General features: G+C 40.5%; 1 protein-coding gene across 1 annotated transcript in view; it reads right to left on the reverse strand.

The window, feature by feature from the left end:
- SP3 (Sp3 transcription factor) overlaps positions 1 to 22,367 on the reverse strand; it is a 39,135-nt gene that overhangs the window by 9,194 nt on the left and 7,574 nt on the right. Inside the window, exons 4-5 of the mRNA XM_038751165.1 lie at positions 20,807 to 22,172; positions 1,375 to 1,567 (exon numbers count right to left, since the gene is read on the reverse strand). Coding sequence (XP_038607093.1) covers positions 1,375 to 1,567; positions 20,807 to 22,172 — 1,559 coding nt within the window. The remainder of the gene's footprint in view (positions 1 to 1,374; positions 1,568 to 20,806; positions 22,173 to 22,367) is intronic.

Here is a 22,367-nt window from a genome sequence, read left to right on the forward strand (position 1 = left end):
TACGACAGACGAGGAAACCAAGGCATAGTGATTGGCCCAAGGTCCAACAGAAGGCTAGAAGCATAGCCAGGATTAGAACCCAGGTCCTCTAACTCCCAGGGCCAAGCTCTTTCCACTAGACCACAATGCTTCCTGCCTTGAAGAACTGGCGGCAGTCAGGGGAAATGAAAGACTGAGATCCAGATTTCTGGGGTGGAAGAAACGTCACCAACATGACCTTCAGGGCTGCTGCAGTGAGATGGTAAGTATCCATCTATAACTCCTTGACCTAATGCTGATCCATCTTTGGGTCTCAAACAGTCCCTCTGTTCAGGAAGCTGAAATCTACCTCTTTCTCTAGTTGCTGCTTTAAAAGGGGAAGGAATGCCTAACTGACCTGTGCCCTTCGATGGAGCTCAGGATTTTTTTTGGATACCCACGGACTCATACGTTGGGAACCCAAATCCTACATCTCATTATTAGGAAGATTTTTTTTTTTTTTACCTATCAGAGAGGGGTTTGTGACTGAGTACTACTTATGCCAGATGAAGATGAGTTTCCTTAGGCTATACTGGAAAGTAGAGTGAAATAAAATAATGTCCCATTTCTTTCCCCTAGGTCTGAAATGGTCCTATACAGCTGAAATGAACCCAAAGAAAAACACTATGAAAACTGTCAGGCTACTAATTGCTTTCCCAACCCCCCAGCACAAAATTGAAGAGGAGCAGTTTGGTCATGAGATTCCCCTAGGGAAGGAGATCAGAAAACACCCCTGTAAGTAGGACCAGAGCCTACTAGCATTTCTGAAGCTTTACAGTTCTGGACTTTCTGAACACACACCAAATACACACACACCCAAGTGGGAAGGGACTCTGCTAGTTCTCACCTACATATTATTTCCCGGTACTTACTGCAATGCTCTGTACACAATCAGCACTTAATTTTACAGCAAATTAACTTAAATAGAATAAAATAGTACAATATCCTCCAAAGAGAAGAAGTGGTAAGAGAAAAGGGCTCGCCTGAATGGAGACGGAGAAATTATTTAAATACAGAAGTCCAAAACTATATAACCAAATCATATTCCTAAATAAACCGAGGTATAGAATCCCTAAGAAGAACGTGCATTTAGTTAGCCTGTCAATACAACCCTGTTGAACATTCATTCAATCATACTTATTGAGTGCTTACTGTGTGCAGAGCACTGTACTAAGCACTTGGAAAGTACAATTCAGCAGTAGAGACAATCCTTACCCAACAATGGGCTCATGTATCAAATTGGGAAGGTGGCCAACAGACCCTCACCTCACCAGGTTGAGAGATTCCTAACAGCCTAATTATTACAAACCTCGCTTTTAAATATATAAGAATAGCTGCCCTTTTCTATATGCATACCTCCCACCACCTTCTTTACAGTTGGGACAGGTGCAAGCCACTCGTCGCAGCCTTTTTCCTTCTTGATGTGGTTGGTCCCCTTCTTCATCTACCACCTGTACTCTTAAATGCGTTAAATCATTCGTATTCAATGTAGAATCGCCACTGAGCTGCCAGTCTTCTGGATCAGGCTCCTCTTCTTTAATCCGAATATCTAAAGGAAAGAACAAACAGGTCATAAACAGCCCACTGGATTGGAAAAATAATCTAGCGACAGGTAATATAATGATCAATCCTATACATTACTATACAGAGTACTAGGGATCAATGAAAAGGCAAACTCAAAGGACACCGATGCTTTAACTCAATAACCTCTTTCTTAGTTCAAGAAGGTTACTGGTCTCTAAATTTCCAAGACAAGATTAGAACCCAAATTACAATTCTGTGTTAAAGATTCAATTAAACATGGCAATTTTCTTTTGAGCCAGGATGAACAGTGGGGGGGAAAAAAAGAGTATGAGCCAAGAGTATGAGTAGGGCTACAATTTTGTTAAATTTTAATTGGCTCATCTAATCAATATGTTAATGTATGTATGGCCTGTCTTCACCTTCCACAATGTCTGCAGATCCATAGATAAAGGGGACTACATATAATTTAATGTGAATTTAGCAAAAGACAGCTGGGTTTCTGGATGAAATGCAGCAATACTATTCTGTCACCATAATTTAGTTTAAATTACATGCGTAAATAATTTTTCAAAATACCCTTTTTATTTAAAAACTAGTTTAAAAATATACTAGCACCTGGTGACGAACTAGATTAAAGATTTGGTAAGCAAGAGAAACTGTGTTTTCTCCCTTATCTCTTCTGCATGTCTCCATAATTTTTTGACCAAAAATTCCATAGTCCCCCTAAAACTGTCAACTTCTGTATTTCCTTGTAGCCAAAAATAATAAATTTGTTCAATTTTATCAGAGTAAAGTGAAGAGGTTGCATAGGAAGCATAAGTAGGAATCAAAGAAGCTGGTTTAGAGGTCCAAACTATGAGTTTCAATGAGAATGCCCAGCTAGCTCCAACTCCCACTTATCCTATTAAAGGGGGAACAGGAAGCATATGGGTGGAGGTGTCTGGTTTGTTTCAAAAGTCTAAATGAAACAGGAGTGAATAAAACAGATCATTCAACTTTACAAAATATAAAAATGTAAGAATGTAAAAGCTATTTAAGAATGTAAAAAGAAAATTAGTTAAGAATAATTTAAAAAGAGTAGTTGTTGATAAAACACATGTAACTGAACAGTCCTGAATATATATATACTGACTACATTAGATCTTATAGCTCCAAGCTACATTACTCATTTATATAAAGCAAATCCCTGATTACCTGCTAAACTGCAGTATATAGTTATAACCTAAAATTAAGATCCGGGTTTACTAACACCAACTCATTATCTTTCAGGGTAGACAATCTATTTCTTGTACCTTTAAATGTCCATAGTGACAAGATCATAAAATGGGTAATTAAAAACAAAACATCACATACAAGAACGCATTCCCAGAGAGTTCAGTCTGATTTTCTCAGATTGCGGACGCAAATCCTAGAACGAAGGAGTCGACATATTCAGAGTAGAGATTTTCACCTCAGGGAAAAATACAATTTACTACTTCCATTCAAGCCAACAGACTAAGAATTGACAGTTCCCCAGAGTAGGGACCTGCAATTGTGCAGGCACCCACAAGAACAAAAAACTGTTTTGGTACTAGACATACAAAATGCAGGAAGGGGATTTTATTGAATGTCAGTTTTAAAAGGTCATTTTGCCCATACCTTTACTTTCTGCACTATTTCATTGTGACTTAGAGGAAAGGGCACAGGAATGGGAGTCAACAGATATAGGTTCTACTCCAAGCTCTGCCATTTACCTGCTGTGTGACCTTAGACACCAGACCTGTTTCCTTCTCTGTAAAATGGAAATTAAATGCCCATCTTCTGCCTGCCCCCACCCCGCCCTGCAACACACATACACACCTAGACTTGGGCCCTGTCAGACAGGGACTGCGTACACACCTAGACTTGGGCCCTGTCAGACAGGGACTGCATTATCTTATATCTATCCCAGTGCTTAGCACATTGTAAATGCATAACAAATACCACAGTTGTTATTAAGAGGGAGTTTAAAAAACAGGAGGAAAGAGCAGGAAGAAAAGATCACGGAACAGAAGGAAGGTGAGGGGAGACAAAAGTGAACAAAAGGGAGAAGGAAGAGCATCCCAGCTCATGCAAACAGCAAGTCAACAGATGTAGGGAGGAGGGAACTGTGTTAACAGGAATGCACACAGAATGCCTGCTACAGATCAGACCAATAAAATAATTTTTTGGTTTATCTTGGCAGGGCCCTATCATTAAAATGATCATCAATGTATGTCTTACCTACCCTTTGATACAGGTACTACAAAAGACTGGCACAAATGACCCCAGTCAAAAGTATAAGCAGAACCAAAATAAAATTTTCTGAAAAACTAGCTTCTGGACAACATGGGGCCTGGGGGTTCACTCATGAAGACACCATCAAAACTGGTTTGATTAAAATAATCTACAGATGGTGTAAGTTCTCAGAGCTAATCTAGAAAACTAACAATGTCTTGCATCTCCCCTCACAAGCTATCCAACTCCATCTACTACATCCTAATCCTCCTGGACGTCTCCTGCTGCCTTTGATACTGTGGATCTCTTCTCTCGGGAACTCTATCTAACCTTGGTTTTACCAGTACACTTTTTACTAACTCACTTTGGTTCTCCTACCTCTAGCTGCTCCTAAATCTTTCTTCCCTCCCACTGCTTAACTGTGGATGTTCCTCAAGGCTCTGATCTCTTCTTCTTACTCCACTGGTGGCTTATCTACGCATACGGCCTGTACTAGATCAAGTAATCAGTGGTATATATTGAGCAATTACTGTGTGCACGCATTGTACCAATGCTCGGGAGAGGCCAAATGACCTTGCTATTGCCTCTGTCTTCTTTCCAATTTCGTATTTCCTCCTGCCTCCACGGAACCTCAAATGTCTGAAATTTAACTCATCTTTCTTCCAAAAATCCTTTCCTCCACTTACACCGAGTTGACACTACCACCCTATCTCTGACGCTCACAACTATGGCATTATCGTCCTCCTCTTATGACACCTCCCTCTAACTCAACCCCTCATTCCATATGTTACTAATTCCTGTTTTAGTTTTTCCTAAGACCCACCCCTTTCTCCCCATCAAAATGACGATCATGCTTAACCCCCCTCACTCCCACTAGATTGTACAATCCTTGAGAACTATAACTGACTGTTGTACTCGGCCAAGTGCTTAGTTCAATACTCAGCACACAGTCAGTAGGTACTCAAATACTATTGATTGAGCGAAGCAGCGTGGCTCAGTGGAAAGAGCACGGGTTTGGAAGTCAGAGGTTATGGGTTCGAATCCCAGCTCTGCCACTTGGCAGCTGTGTGACTTTGGGCAAGTCACTTTACTTCTCTGTGCCTCAGTTCCCTCACCTATAAAATGGGGATAAGACTGTGAGCCCATGTGGGACAACCTGATCACCCTGTAGCCTCCCTAGCACTTAGAACAGTGCTTTGCACATATTAAGTACCATCATTATTTTAAAAAAAGGTAAGCTACAAGAACCTGGGACCTATAGGCTGATCACGGTAAGGGGCATTCATAACCAGGAGCAAGTGCCAAAGCTAAAGAGACCCAGACCAAGGTTTTCAGTCACTAAGCCAATAGCACTGATTCATCATTAAAGAAAGAAAAATGTAATTGTCCCCATTCACATTACCACAGTACTACTGAAGAGTACAGATAGCTTCACTCTAATCACAGTCAAGGAAAAAGTCCTGTGGAGGTGCAGCAGTTCAACAATCTTCTGAACAAACCTTGGATCATTAAGGATAAGGTTCTGTGAAGCAGAAAGAATGGCCTAAATGTAATGATATGGCCTTAGTGACCCTCAAAAGTTGAAACTGAGTTCAAGCCAAGAAAATTGACATCTGATGACATTTCTGCAAGAAATCTACAGGCCTCTTTCCCTTCTCCTACCTCAAAATTTCCTGGGAAACCCTCACCCCTCAGCTTCACTATATCCTATTCCTTCCCTCCTTTCAAGGCCTTCTCTGAGGAGCCACTTTCCCCGGGAGGTTACAACCTCAGCACTCCACATTTTTATTTGACTTATTTTTCCAGCTGTGTTTGGATTGTAATTAGACTGTAAACACCACCATTAAATTGTGAACTCAGGAACACAGTTCATAAACTATTTCTGTATTTTTCCTAATAGTGTTCTACTCATGAGTGCACACATTACTGATGAAGTCAAAAATTAATTTCTCCTTAACATATGGATGTGATGTCACAAGACTTCAAGACGCTACCAAATCTTCAACTCTGAAAAAGGTAAGGGAGCTGCAGAAACTACTGGCATCTCTCTACCCACTTCCAGCAAGATTCCAACCAGTCTTTCGGACAAACTAGGGTCCCTGTACTCAAACTGCAATGTGGCCTCACACCAAAATGCGGCATAGACATGATTCTTGCAGCAAGAGATTCCTGAAATATAGCAACACCAAGACATCAAAATATTTGCCTCAACCAGTGTCTTTAAGCTTATCCATCAGTTGTCTTGGTCTTTACCTATCAGCTCTCTTCCCTGCTACAACCCAGTTTGCACTCTTCCTTCTCCCAAGCAATGCCTAACTATGCCTCACTAGCCAATTCTCCCACTTCCAAACTAGTACTCATACTTTTTCCCTTCTGTGGAGCTCCCTACTCCATCAAATCCACAAAACCCATTCCTAATTGTGGTGTTTGTTACGGCCTTCCTATGTGCCACCCAATTTACTAAACACTGGGATAGATACAATATAAGTAGATCAGATCCAGTCCCTGACCCACATAGGGCTCACAGTCTAAAAGGGAGGGACAACAGGCATTGAATCCCCATTATACAGATGAGAAAACAAGGCCACACTGCAGGCAAGAAGTAGAGCCAGGATTAGAACGCGGGTCTCCTGCCTCCTAGGCTCATGCTTTTTCCTAGGCTTTGCTGCTTTTAAGAGGGATTCCTTGACTGATTTCCCCACCTTTTCACCTATCACCCTACTGCTTGTTGTCTATCCCACTGCTTACTTTTGTTTCTAATCAATTGTCTCTCTGCTCTCCTATACCTATTGTATATTTGGCAAACTATGTTCTTCAGTCTCCCCCAGCAGACTGTAAATTATTCAGAAACTATATCCACTACAGACTTCCTAAGCGAGTGGAAGTGCTCTACACACAGTGATGCTCAACAATTGAGCATTGTTAATGATTGAGAGGGGCAACTCAAGCCTCTGGCAACTACTAAACAATTCTGGCAGCTCTGAGAAGATCAAGATCCCAAGGTGACTGCACAATCGTATGACAGAGTGGGTCAGCGTTAAAGAAGCCTCATCTGACCCTCCCTCTATTACCTTTGCAGTAAACCAGGGCTTTGAAATAGATTCAAACCGTTTCAACTTATTTTATGCCACCGGCCAGATGTGAAATAGGCCCTGGAATCTGTGTCAGAACATGCTTCTGATCCACCATATAATCGTTTCCAATTCAGGGTGTCAACTCCAAGGCTTTGGGTCATCCTTTCAGGAATGACCAAATGCTGATCATTGTGCTCTTGAGACAAACACACCAAAAGACAATCTGTTGATTAGGAATTGCTCTGCAGACAACACAGTGCTACAGACCGACAATAAGCTATATAAAAGCCTGCACTGAGAAATGATACAATGAAAGATTTGAAAGTTCAATTGCAACTGCACTGAGAAATGATACAATGAAAGATTTAAAAGTTCAACTGCAATTAAAATTTTGTGTTTTTATACAATACAGTGAAGCGGGAAGAGGATTCTAAATTAGTGTAATGTCTGAATTATGTAATTTTTAAGTGCACTTTAATTACTGAACATCCCTCTCACTCGTATTAGACAAGCTGCCACCCTTTGCCCTCTAGAAAAGATGTCTCAGAGCTGAAAAGGACTTGATTTAAAATGTTATTTTAGTTTTAATGCTCGATAAATTTAACTAAATATGTAGCCACTGAGTACAGTTAACGGATAATTCCTAATACATGTATGGATATGGAAGACAGTTCACCTAATAAGCTACATTCAACTCTAGGCTCTCATACTCTTGACATTTTCTCCTACTCCTCCCTTCTTTGTTCTGCTCCCTGCCCCACATTTCCTTCCCCTTCCCATTTTTGTGTAGTAAAGCCTCTTTAATGAAAATGACTGCAAATTAATTAACATTTTACTATACACATCACAATTTGCACAAATATAATTCTCTTTTATACAACATGTTAGTCACTAGATTATAAACTTCTTCAGGTCAGGGATTATGTCTTCCTACTCTACTGTAATCTCCCAGGAGTTTAGTGTAATGCTCTGCACACGGTATCTGCTGTGTGATCTTGGGCCAGTCACTTCAATTTTCTATACCTCGGTTACCTCATCTGTAAAATGGGGATTAAGACTATGAGCCCTATATGGGACAGGGACTATGTCCAACCCATTACCTTATATCTACCCAAGAGCTTAGTACATGCCTGGCACACAGTAAGCACTGAACAAATACCATATAAAAACAATAAATGTCACTGATGTTACTCATATCACAAAAAATTCTACTGATGAAAATTGGACATTATGCCACACGTATCTCAATGCTCAAATAAAGCCAATTTAGTTTACCCTGAGTTGAAATAAGAACCACCTAAATTCAGGTTTAAAAAATTGGAGTATGAGAGGAAAAATGTTCCAAGTCTTCCTTTTAATCACTTTTATTGCTGGTTAAATAATGGTCAGCAGAGCTAATAGTGTATTTAACAAAATCTCTTTCTCGATTTAATCAGCCCAATTTGTGACCTGAATATTAAGTCTAAATAATTCTTGGTGGATAAAGATTAAAGTATATTTGATAAAATGAGACAGTCTCCTTTATCAACAGCAGACCATTTAGATTTTGCTGTATTTAAAATCTTTGATTTTCTCTGCTCTCAAGTATTTTTAGAGCATTGATGAGATGAATTCATGATTTTAAAAGTTTATTTTATTTACATTTTCTGTTTCACAGGTCTTCATTGCAAACAATCACCTAAAGAGAACTACGCAAGAGGATAATTTTTTAACACAAGATTTATATTCACCTATCTCATTAAAATGATTCTCTTTTAATGATTTTTAAGCTTCCTGTTTATATTTTAGAACCACTGAATTCTACCTTTTCTGTCTGGTGTCTTAAGAGAGGGCCTTATATTTCTGTTCCTCTGAGTTAGCTTCTAAGCATTTAAGGAGTAAACTTTCTAAGACTATGGACTTCTTTGCTCAGCCAACCTAATTAATTACCATCAAAATAAAATGTTCATATTGATTCCATTCATTCTCCCTCCCTATCTTGAAAAAGTATCTACCATGACTAACTTGTGTCCCTTATTTCTGCTGACCCTTACTTTTGTTTTCATCTACTGTAGTAAAACTTGGCTTCAGTGCCTGGTCAAAGGTTTAGTTCCGTTTGAGCTCCGCTTCTTTGAAGCCCCAGGTGAACCTAGATTTATAGTTGGAGGGCTTGGAATACACACTTTGTGAACTTCTTGTGTTTCCAATGCACACACGCTGAGCCGCAAATCTGGAAGTGCAGCTATTTTAGGATCATTTCGAAAATATGGGCAGCTCCCAGGTGTGGCCCACAGGTACTCCTGAAGACTATAGCTCAATGACCTCTTCCCTGGTTCCCTGGATCACCCCAAGGTATCTATGGTCACCATTCTTTTCATCCACACCTTCCTTCAGACGCTCCCCATCCCCAGCTCGACAAATTTCCCCGCTTCCTTTGCTCAAAGCTCAGCTCTACCTACTCCAAGTAAGCCTTTCTGACCAACTGAAGTAAAATGGTATCCCACCCCCCACTTTCCAAAACATCCATGTACTTTAATTTTTCAAGCAATATTTGTATAATTGGCTTGGCCAAAGTGCCTTTTAATATGCCCGTATTAATATATGCCAGAATGCTTAATTAATACAATTCAGCACCCAGCGCACACACAAAAAAATTAGGTGTTCAGATAACATTTTAGTGACCAGATGCTGATGAGATTGTGATGGACCGTGGACATTCTCCAAACAGTTCTAAGGCTCCTAATCATGCATGTCACGTAACAAAATCATATGAAACAATATTCAAATACACCATCAATTAAATTTTACTTCGGACTGGAAGATCCACCATCACAATTCTTATTCATATTCTTTATACCCTCATGACACATTATGGTTTCATGCACAACTAAATACCCACCTGAGAATTAGGAAGACAATGGCCGATGACTAATACTGAGTGAAAGAACTTTGGATTTTGAGATTTAGCCAGTTACAAACTTTCCATTATATTAAACAATAAATGTTAATCTGGACTCCAGATCACAGATAAGACCAAAATTATTAATCACCGCATTCCCATAAATCCATTACAACTTATCCCACACCACCATTTTCCGGGGCAGTCAATGGAACAAATTCCCAATAACCAGTTGCTGCGGTATTTTTACAAATTCATGTTTTTTGGTCTCATCTGATTTTGAAAGCAATACATATGTTTTATCACAGAGTTGGAAACCAATTCTCCACACACCTACGCACCTAAAAAATGTCACTAGGTCCATATTTATCAACTTCATAAATGGACCTTATTTGGTACTGTAAGTATATTTTCAAATTAATACACAATAAGTGTATGGCCCATTTTCCATTGAAAAGAACTGTCGGCACCATTAAAACGTTTCCTTTTGGCAACAGCAGAAGTAGCCATCACACTCAGATGACTAGATGATGAATTATGCAAACGTGAAATTATTTCACTCACAGGTGATTATAGTTACTTTAGGATAGTATGCAGGCTAAATAATAATAATGATATTTGTTAAGCACTTACTACGTGCCAAGCACTGTTCTAAGCACTGGAGACAAAAGGTAAAGTGATTTTTGATGAAACCTGGCTACTATTGTTATTTGTCCATAAAGGTCATACTGCTTTTTACATTGCCTGCTGCTGCTAGTGAATGGGCTTCTGAGACACTGTCATTCAGTTTACATTACCAGAGGTTCAACTTTAGTCAACCTCCTAAAAACCAAACTCTCTTCTTATTCCAGATGACTATCATCTTCCTTCCTGCCCTATAAATTGTGGCAGACTCAAAATGAACAGAGTAGAGAGCATCACCACCCTCTTCTGTTGTCCTGGGGGTGGGTATCCAATAACCATTTGGCCTGCTGATGTCGAGGAGACATTTTTGGAAAGTCATCAGTTGCTGGAGGGTTGAATCATGGCCACTCCCGAAATATAAGATTACCCCACATATCCATACATACTAATGCTAAAAACAAGCATGGTGGGGGCCAAAAGGGTGAAGTACTTCAATCTTTCTTTTCCCCCACCAGAGCTCCTCAATCCTACACTCAAGGCACTCATTGATTCATTCAATTGTATTTATTAAGTGCTTACTGTGTGCAGAGCACTGTATTAAGTGCTCTACAGCCAAGAGCCATACCCATTTGTGTAAATTATTGATGAGGAAGTGGCAATAATCAATCAACAACTACAGTTATATTTGTGGATTTCACTTATCTACTATGGATAACTGAGTTTTAAGCACAATTGTCTAAAGCAGGTACAGGAAAAGAAGAAAGCATTGACTTGTGTATTTAAGAAAAAAAGTTTTATAAATTGAATCAAGGAATATTGTCATCAACACTAGCTCAAAAACAGACCAAAAATTCTAAACTGTAGTAGAAATATTCTTACTAAGATGTCATGCTTGAAACAGTGAACTGATAATAAATTAAGCTAAATATTCAAAAGTGAAAAAGGGCATATACTGCTACCCTATCAAAATTCAGGATATATGTGGTAGATGTAGAAGAGTACCTAATTCCCCAATTCACCGCAGTAAACCTACCTCATTTATCCTGATTTTGGTTCATTTCAATAGTAGTGTACTATTAGTTTCCTCGTTGTTTCCTGAACTGGGATGTGGTCCAAGGTTACTGGAAGTTATCTGCTGCTAGCAACAAGCCATTAGCCTGTGTTGCACGGAATTTTAAGTAAGCCATTTGCCATTTTAAGAACCCATTTAATTTCTCTCCACAGACTACCCAGATTTTCACATAACCATATCATGTTTGGTTCCAATCAATCTTAAGAAATGAGGTTACATTACAGATATTAGTTGCCGCAGCCCTACAAATAAGGAATTGCTACTTTTCATAGCCACCCAGCCCTACCTCCACTTCAACTGTAGCTATCATTTTCGAGCTAGTCACAGGCTGATATTCCAAACTTTGGAAATCCAGAACTTTAACTCCCTCGTTAAACATCCAATACAAAACCAACCCACCTTGTCCCTGATGTTCTTGCCAAATACTTTGTAGACACAATGGAAACCATCAGGCCTGACCTCCCTAGCTCTTTCCCATCCCTACGTCCACTCATCCTCTCTTGCCCCCTCCCTTTCAAGACACCGGCTTGCTTTCAAAATATACTTTCCACACAATCCTCCAATCCATGCATTCTCACTTTCTAAACGCCCTTGACTCCCCACTCTTCTTCCTTACCAGGCTGCTGCCTCCTATAGCTGACTCTGAGGGGTTCTTCACTCTGACTTTAAAATCATATCCACATCCCATCTGTCAAAGAAAAAGACAAAAAAAAAACCTCTGAACCCCACTGTACCATCTAGCTACCACCCCACTTCCCTGCAATCAATCAATGGCATTTGAGCACTTCCCGTGTGAAGAGCACCGTACTAAGTGCTTGGGAGAGTGCAATAGTCCAGTCCAAATATGTCAAATATGCCAATTCCCTTCCTGACCCTCTTCAATCTGGTTTCTGTCCCCTTTGCTCCATGAAGACCACTTTCTCACAGGTCAGCAATGACCATCTCTGAAATCTCCCATTTCTACCTTCCTCCATGGCACCTCTACAATGTTGTCCCAGCAGCACCTCATGTTCCTCATCTTCCCACCCAAATCCTCTCCTCCTCCTAACTTCCCCATCACAGTTGATATCACCATCTTCCCCTCTGAGGCTTGCACCTTTGGTGTTAACCCTGACTCCTCCATATTTCCACTAATCACTGTTTTGAGTCTGCCAAAGGCACTCCACCAGTTCTCTCCCTCTCTGACTTATCACTTCTCTTCTCTCCCTACATCCTCAGTGGCACTCTTTGTTCAAACTAACCTATGCACTGTGTCCCCTTCTCATACCTCCAGATTCCAACCCCTTGCTCATCATGCCCTCCCGCATGACTCTAGAACTCCCCAGCTCCATCCACAATTAAAGCCTTCCCCGATTATTTTCTAATCTCCCCTCCTTCTAGATCCCCTACTGCCACTTTAGCCCTTCCATACCACTTAAGTACTCTCAACCTCCCAGTAGGATTTATCTATTTATCTAATATACTCTAATACTTCCTATCTGTAATGTATTTTAGTGTCCGACCCCTAGATTGTAAACATCTTCAGGGCAAGGATCAGGTACATTAATTACCTTGTACTCTACCACATGCTAGTACAGTACTCTGCCCAAACTAGGCACTCAGCATGGCCTGGTGGAAAGAGCACAGGCCTGGGATTCAGAGGATCTGGGTTCTAATCCCTGCTCTGCCTCATTTTCTGTGTGGCCTTGGGCAAGTCACTTAAGTTCCCTGTGCCTCAGTTAATTCATCTGTAAAATGGGGATTAAAACAGGGAGCCCCATGTGGGACATGGACTGGGTCCAACCTGATTAGTTTGTATATACCCCAAAACTCAGTACAGTGCCTGGCATATAGTAACAATTTAACAAATACCATTCTAAAAAAAAAAAAAATTACAACTGATTGGCTGCTGGGAGCGAAAGTTAAAAAGTGACCACAGTACCTGGACGAAGGCACCTGCAGGGTTCAATTACTAGGTTTCCTCTATTACTTACTAACTACTCTAACCTACTTATCTACTCTCAAAAAGCAAAGAAAATATTCCAGGAAACTCCTGCCAAAACCCAATGTGTTGGCAACTATAGGCCAACACTTATAAAATGAAACAATATTAGAGGAAAGTGGACAGTAGGTAGGCAGCAGACAATTACCCAGCAACAATGATGGGAACAATTTAAAAGACCTATTGGGTGTCACATCCTGTTCACAGCTTATACATAAACACTGTCCCTAATTCCTCTGCTCTTTCAATCTGGCAGATGGGGGTCTAGAGAGGAGAGGGTAAGGGAGGAATGAAAGGAGTACAAAACAGTATTGAGGAAGACCAACAGTACTGTAGAAAGGAAAGCTAAAGACATTCCCTGCAAGATTTACCTTTCACTAATTTGCATTAACACTAGAAGACTTACATCTTCAAATAAGACTATAGAAAACATCCAAACAGAAGCAGGTACTATATTTACCAGACTCCAGACTGTAAAATGGCTCAAGAGGAAGAGCTGGCTCTCGAGTACAGTTGTCCACTGCAAAGGGGTCACCACCTCCACAGATTCAGCACAATAAGGCTGACACACTGTCTTTGCCCTCTGGCAGCAGAGAAGCAGCGTGGTTTAGTGGATAGAGCACAGGCCTGGGTTCTAATCCCAACACTGACACATCTGCTGTGTGACCCTGGGCAAGTCGCTTAACCTCTCTAGGTCTCAGTTACCTCATTTGTAAAATGGGGATTAAGAGTGGGAGCCCCCCTGGGGGACAGGGACTTTGTCCATTCTGATTTTGTATCTACTCCAGTGCTTAGAACAGTGCTTGGCACAGAGTAAGCACTTAAGTACAATAATTATTAATTATTATTAACCCACCTCCCTGAGATGAAAAGCAGTGAAGGCGGAGCCAAGTTCAACTCCTTGCCCCCTTTCATCAGGATGGGGCCTTCCCTGACTCGGGTACCAATGGAGTTTACATTATCCTCCCCAGAGAGCAGGGTGAACTGGAGCTGCTCTTGCTCCACCCACCCCACTGGGGCCCCCTGAACTCTTCCTCAACAATCAACTGCATGTTTCTCCCACCTACCAGCTAACTCCAGCAGGTAACAGCAGTGATGCTGAAGTGAGCCAGCCAAACTGGGCAGGGAAAAGAAACCACACAAACCCCAGAGGTACCAGGGACAGGGGACAAGAACAGTCCAGAAGTGTTAAGAGGCAGGAGGGTGAAAGAGAACTGCTTAATTGCTAAATGTACAGTACGCCACTAAGGCTGGTTTGACAGAGCAGGTGGTTGTCAGCAGCGGCAAGAATTGGGCAGTTCCTTTCTCCTACCCTACTAAGGGGAAGGAAGCAATCCACTCCAAGCTCTTACCTCCTTCCTTCCCTCATCCATATCCAAGTAAACCTGCTTTGATTTGTTTTAGACCCTGGAAACCTACTCCGCTTGGCCCAGTCCCTGCGTTTCTCCTTCCCTAAAGCCCCTCTAATATCTCTTCCCCTTTGGGTGAGTGTCAGCAAGGTATTTATTTCTACAACTTGAATTAAGACTACCACCACCCTACACGTTTTGAAAAGTCTATTTAATGTGTAAACATGGTGCTTTGCAACATGGCTCCCGACCTTAACCCTTCCTAAAGGGAAAACTGTTTTCTCTCTTTCTCTTTCCCTCACCTCTCTTCTTCCCACCTTACTTCACAATTATACCTCCACAATGAAGTTGTGTTAATTTACTGTGCTTAATTTCTATGACTGACTCTTTGCTTACCAACTATTATTTTTTTTTTCAGGGAGAACCTGTTCTGCATCAAAAGGAGGCACACCTCTGCACTGGTCTTGTAACGAAAAATTAGAAAAAAAGTTTAATGCTTTTACTCCTTCCTAACTTTTTTAATTTGAAACTTCAGTACATTACATGTGCACTTGATGCCTAGCTTCCACTTCTAAATAAGACTGGGGGAAAGTCAAGTAAAGCAGATTGGGAATTCCTCTATGAATTTTAGAGGACCTTAAAAATAAAAAAAAAAGTATCGCTTATTTAGAATCACTTATTAGAAAGACTGATTAAAATTTAATTCTTCTGATATGTTTTAATGAGTTGTTTAAAAGGCAGAACAGTGTAGTTATGGCTACAACTGATCCATTATAAGGATCAGTTACAGTGACTGAGTTCTTACTGTGTGCACAACACTGTACTAAGTAAGGGCTTAGGAAAGTACACTATAACTGAGTTGACAGTTGAAAGCCCACAAGGAGCTTTCAGCCTTAAAAACATACCTTAACAGGTAAGTTTAGGTTGTAAGATTAAAGTACGATATGCCTCTGAAAGGGAAGCTATCATTATCACATATTAAAAATTAAATCACCTTTTAAGTTTTAAAACAGTCCAATCAACTTTTAAGGTAAGTATACAGTATCAAAAAGCTATACATTAAATGTTAACTGCCCTGCTGGTAAAAATATTGCTTTGCATTTTGCTCAAAGCAGTGAAACCCACTACTGATTAGGCATAAAAATCATACATCCTTTACACATTTTAATACCCACCCTTACTGCCATGTGCCACAAAACAAGTGTTGTATGCATTGCAGTTTCCCTGCATAAATTTTGGTCTTAATGTGCCCCTTAAAAGAAAAGGCCACTGGGACACAGCACTGTATGGGACCTAGTCCCACAATGTGTGACCTAACAGCCAACCAATATTTCAAAGAAGACTTCTAGAAATTAAAATAAATAATTTGAAAAATGTAACAGAACGTGGGCAGTACTCAGCACTTAGTACCATGTTCAGCACAGACTAAGTGCTTAATAAATACCATTATTATAAATTTGGTATATGGGTTTTTTCATGGAATACTGGATCATAAATTCAGCTACCTCCCCATTTCTAAAGAAGTTATATCAAGCAAAGATCAGTTGGAAAGGCTAGCTTTTTTGGACAAACGAATGCAGCGACCATTCTCAAAATAAAATACAATGCCCAACCAAAGCATTCCTTTAGAATAGAGGTAGAATTCACCTAAGATGTCTTCTTGGCATTCACAATCAGTTGCCTTGGAACATGTTGGTGCATACAAGGTAGAAAGATCTTTAGGTTCCCCTAATTTCCAGAGTTCTTTTTTCCTAAAGCCCCTGTATATTTCCTCCAGTCTAATCCTTACCAAAACCACAGGCCTTTATTAGGTGGGAGAAAAAAGCCAAGAATCATCCAAATGAACAGCAAACAACATAAAAGGCAAAGTAACGGCTTGATGACTACTCCTTACTAATAACGATAATAATGATAGCATTTATTAATCACTTACTGTGTGCAAAGCACTATTCTAGGCACTGGGGAGGTTACAAGGTGATCAGGTTGTCCCACGGGGGGCTCACAATCTTCATCCCCATTTTACAGATGAGGTAACTGAGGCCCAGAGAAGTGACTTGTCCAAAGTCACACAGCTGGCAATTGGCAGAGCTGGGACTTGAACCCATGACCTCGGACTCCAAAGCCCGTGCTCTTTCCACTGAGCCACGCTGCTTCTCTAAGGGATGAGGACAGACCCTCAACCTCACCTGTGGCCCTACAGCTCTCTAGTACAAGTGACTGTTCGCCCCTAGTCTCCCCGACTTTTTTTGAAGGGAAATGATTATGCCAGGGCTTGGAGAATTCTCAGGGTGGATTGGGATCTCTGATTTCAGAGCAGGCAGACGGGCATGCCCATTCTCCGGGACAAAACTCACCAGCCAGTCTCCCACTGGGCCCAGGCATGGATCTGCGGCTACGAAAGACCCAAAACAGGTCATTTGGTGAGTGGCACGTTAGCACAGAAGCCGGAATGGTGGCAACCCAGGAGCAAGGGACCAGTCTGATCCCTCCCATTCCCATCCCTTCAGCCTCTCTCATTTCCTCCCACCTTTGGACACATTTGTCCAACATCAAAATTACGTTTAAATTGTTATAAGATATTTACATATATTAAGGTCCGTCTCCCCTCTAAACTGTAAACTCACTATGGGCAGGGAGTGTGTCCGCAAATTCTATTGTATTGTACTCTCCCAAGCACTTAGAACAATGTTGTACACATAGTAAGCACTTAATACCACTGACGGATTGACTGGAAGAGTAAAAGTCACCAGAGACAACAACTGAATGACGGCTCTAAAAATAGATGGAAATGAATGCTGCTGAATCCATTAAAGACTGCAATGGCCCATAAAAACTCCTTTAAAACCTGCAGATGATCTTCCAGAACAACAGAACTGAAAAGGGCACCAGGAAGTCTTCAAAGTGAAGCACTAATATGGAAATACAATTTCGCCATGGATCATGATGTGATACTTGACCTGAATACTAGTGTTATTACTTTTATGCTATAAATCTTCATATATGAAACATTTGACAATTCAACAACCAGACTGAGATTTAAGCAAATGCAAATATTGGTCATAATACATAAACAGACCTAGGACCATAATATTAATAATAATAAACAAAATGTTCAAAGAGACACCTCGCCTCTTCAAGGTATCTCAATGATGAGACCTCAAAAGATTAAACTGTATATTAGTCAAAGCTTATCTTAATTCCATATTCTACACTGAGGCTCAGCCAGAAAGCAAAAGCTTCCAACGACCTTAAGAATCAAAGTAGGAAAACATTCTCGTTTTTCGATCTGTTCCTCAGCAACCCAAAGGATTTTACTTTCTACCAGAGCGTACTTCTCAGATAATGGAGAGAATGAAAGCTGAGATACTCTACGATCTGCACCAAAAACAGCAGCCCAAGTCGTGGCTATGGCTAATAAGACCAAGCATTCCAACAACTCAGCAGAGGATAGAGAAGGTGACAAACAACAGAGACATGAGCTCAGTTCATTTAGCATTTTAAGTCTCTACTTGAGAAAAGAAAGTTCAGGAACCCAGCTGAGGGAGTAGGCTCAGTAAAGGGATCAGAGAAAAATCTAAATGCTCCACACCTTTGGAGAACTACTATTATATATCAATTAACTGTGCTGGGTTTTTTTTTTTTTAAACTGTAATCAATGATCTTGATAAAAGCAGATATCTATACTTTTCTTCCCTCACATAACTTCTCATTCTTTTCCCCAAACCCACCAAGGGAATCTTGAAATTATCTTACCTATAACGCTTGGCCAACTCTCTCAGAGCAAATAATTCTATTAAATCCTCTCCCTTGGAGTTCTGAATATGGCTTCTAAATAAAATCACTTTGGTTGAAATCACCAAATAATTAGAGGAGCAATATTTCAAGACAGATGTTATAGCAGAAAGATTAAGCATAGGGAGCCTACTGGAAAATGGTAAGAAGGCAAAGACAGGACAACAATTAAGCACTAGAGAGGAAAGGAGAAACAAAAAGATTGGATATGAAATATGAAATATGAAAGAGGCAGCATGACCTATACAAGCAGAGGACTGGGAGCCAGAAGTTCCTGGTTCTAGTCCAGTTCAGCCACTTAGTTTGCAGTGTGACCTCACTTTTCTGGGCTTCAGTTTCCTCATTTGTAAAATGAACATAACATGGATCATGAGCCCCCAGGTGGGGCAGGGTCTGGGTCTGTTCAAATAACCTTGAGTCTAACACCGTACTGAGCATATGGACGGTACATAATAAATGCCATCATTATCATTATTACGGTGACAGAGTAACAGCAAAGACAAACAACTCGCCTGGTAGGCAACAAAGAACACCAAACATCACGTTAGTGGTTATAAGTTCAAACAGAGCCGAGATGCTTGAGCTATACATTCTGCCAAGACTATAAGGAGACTCTTGGATCAGATCTTCAGAGCAGAACAGTTCTTCATGAACCACAGAGATTTCACACTTTTCCCCCTAAAAATAGCAGAGTCTGGGTCTTCGGGACGACCGTCCCAAAGTTAATTGGCTTCCTTACCACATACCATCACTTCAAAAATGTCAGTCTTCAAAGATACAAAATTAGATAAGACAGGGAAAAAAAGCACTAGGACCCTTTGGAAGGACAGATACAATTTCTATCACATAAAATTTTTAGTGGTAATTTTTTTAATCTACATGTAAATTTGGATAAATTGCCAAAAGCTCCAGACCTCAGTGAGAATCCATGCAGAAACATTCTGAAAGTGGGTAATGGAAATAAGGAATGGCAAAGTTTTTAGTATATTAGCCTTTATTTAAACTTTTTTAAATTTTGCCTCAATGACAAATGGTGTAAATTTTTTTTCAGTTTTCATTTGTGCATGTCTTTTCACCTCAAAAAAAAAGTACTTCGACTTTCTGAAATACCTAATCATTCAAAATCAACTCCTTTCTACTTTCCACTTAAAAGGAGAGGTCAAGAGCAAATTATTGAATGGCAACATGAACTTCCACCCTGCAACTTTCAAAACTACTAAATGCATTCCATAAAGGTCTTTAGCTTAAAAGTTCTGTACTGTATAACCAGAAATCCACAAAAAACATTGCTCAGATGTTTACTATCTAAAAAACTCTGCATTTGATTTCATTCAACAGCATACATTTCAGAAGGCTGCATATTGAAAAATGATCCAGTTACAGAAGTAGATCTTTTCACATCCTGTCAGTGACCAAGGTCTAAATAATCTAAATACTTCTGCCTAGAAATAGAGGGACATTCAACTCAACGGACACGGGGGAATGAAAGTGAAGTAGGTGGGATGAGTTCATTATGGGCCACAATATTATAAGGCATTACAAAACTATTGTTTTAAGTAGTGACATTTATGATAGCACTACGGTACAATTAAATTTGTCTTCAGACAGTATTAAATTCCTCCTAACTGGAAGTACGAGAGTAGTCATTTTACTGAACTTTTTCATCCATCCAATGAACTATATGAACACACTAAAATACAAATAAGTATAAATTAAATATAATGCATCCTGACAGTTCAAAGTCTACCTAAAATATAATACAATTCCCTCTGTGGAAAAGTTCACGGGCCACTCCCGACAAGAGTTCCAATGCAGGGGTTGTGATAGTGAAGTCAACGTGAGTGCCGAGAGACACCTGACTCTCAAACTGAAAACTTTAAATGTTTGACCACTGTCAGCTACTAAGTTGGCAGGCAATGTCTGTAATTAGAGCTCAAAAACAGTAACTCCAGTTTCAGGGGGAAAAAAATTCTAATAATAAGGATTAAGTGAAACACAGTATGGTATCAATTTTCGTTTGCATGCATGGAAGTATAGTAGCTTTAAACAGAAACAGACTTAAAAGAATCAGCAGTTTAGCCAAAACTTTTCCAATCTACTCATTGTTCAAACAAGTTACAGAGAACGCTTCATACCCGTAGGTGCTAAATCCACAGCACCTATCTACAAGATACTCTACGAGCTTCACTATTCAGAGGACAGTAACCACACAAAAGACTGAAAGAATTTTTGTTTTTCAGAAAGTTAAAGCATAAATACCTGCAGGACTGTCAGCATTTTCTCCTGTGTGTAGCGGGGCGCCAGTAGAGTCTATAGAATTTACCGTAACTGTCTGTAGATTTGGCAACTGACCCGTGCTTAGGCTAACTGGAGTTGAGGTCAAGGCTCCACCCGCCGCAACTTGCCCGAGGGTGAGAGTCTGAACAGGCGTCAGAGTTATTTGTTGGGCCGAAGTATTCTGAATTTGCAAGTTTTGTAAGTTTTGGACTCCTTGCACTTGAAACGTCTGCCAGGTTATCTGTCCAGAAGGGGTCACTGTCTGTGCCTGAATTAAAAAAGTTCCAGGATTCAGCTGCAACTGAAGATTTTGCAAAGCCTGTTGCGATATACTCTGACCACTGGCCTGCACACCGTGGATTGTCTGTGGTGCAATACCTTGCACAATTTGGGCTTGACTGGTTGGCTGCTGCGACTCTTGAAGTTGTAGATGCTGTACAATAGGCTGTGCCGTGGAGACCTGAATATTCTGAGCCTGCGCCTCATCAGAGACAGGTGTCTGGATGTAATTTCCCTGAATATCAGAAGAATGCACCTGCCCACCAGAAGTGGTCAAGCTGTTCGTGTTCTGTTGCAATATACCTGTACTATCTATTGTAACAGGCAACTGTGACGAAGAGGACGTTGGCACAAATAAATCTGTATCGGTGTTAGTTTCATTGATTTCAGGAGAAACTTGCTCACCAGTCCTTTCAGAAGTGTCTGAGCTATCCATGGCTTGTCCGGTGTTTATCAAATGTCCATCTGCATTAATGCCTGCTGTCATGGTCTGAGAACTGCCCGAGAGTCCCAAAGAATCTAGATCCACGCTATTGATTGGTACAAAAGTAATATTTCCTGGCAGCCCAAGAGGCACATTTGCAACTACTTGGGCTTGTCCAGGAAAGGATGAGCCTCCAATTGCAACTCCCTGAACCTGGACTTGACCCGTCTGTGATAAGAGATTCTGAATATTAGCAGGTGATGTTCCGGGGGTAAGTACGCCTTGATTAGAGCCAGGAAGGATCTGAATTTGACCACTTTCTTGGTTTATACCCCCGTTGTCGGAAGAACCTGTGAAGCCAATCTGGACCTGCTGACCATCTGTAGTCTGAATTTGGGGAATTACTTGATACTGGACATTGGACACTGTACCATTGGATGAATCTGATCCTGGTGCAACTGAAAATATTTGCTGATTCTGCAAACTCTGAAGGGGAAGGACATATTGCCCACTTGAAGTTACGGTAGCAGGACCTGGAATCTGAACTATATTACCAGCTTCATCTTTTATAGTGGTGGGTGTTGCGGTCAAAACCTCCCATCTATTTGGCGTTCCTCCTAACTGTACAGAAGCCAAATCACCTGTCTGAACAAAACAAAAACAAAAGTTAAATGACACACTGAAAATAAACATCTATACAATAGTCTAAAATGCTTGAACACTACTTGGAATTGGAAGTTATCATGATTTAATCACACATGCAACAGTACCCATGTAACCTCTGCTGTTAACTCACCTAACCCCATATAAAGCCTATCGAAACCAACCCCTCCTGCATCC

Source organism: Tachyglossus aculeatus, chromosome 9 (assembly GCF_015852505.1).
Source record: "Tachyglossus aculeatus isolate mTacAcu1 chromosome 9, mTacAcu1.pri, whole genome shotgun sequence".
Classification (NCBI taxonomy): Eukaryota; Metazoa; Chordata; class Mammalia; order Monotremata; family Tachyglossidae; genus Tachyglossus; species Tachyglossus aculeatus.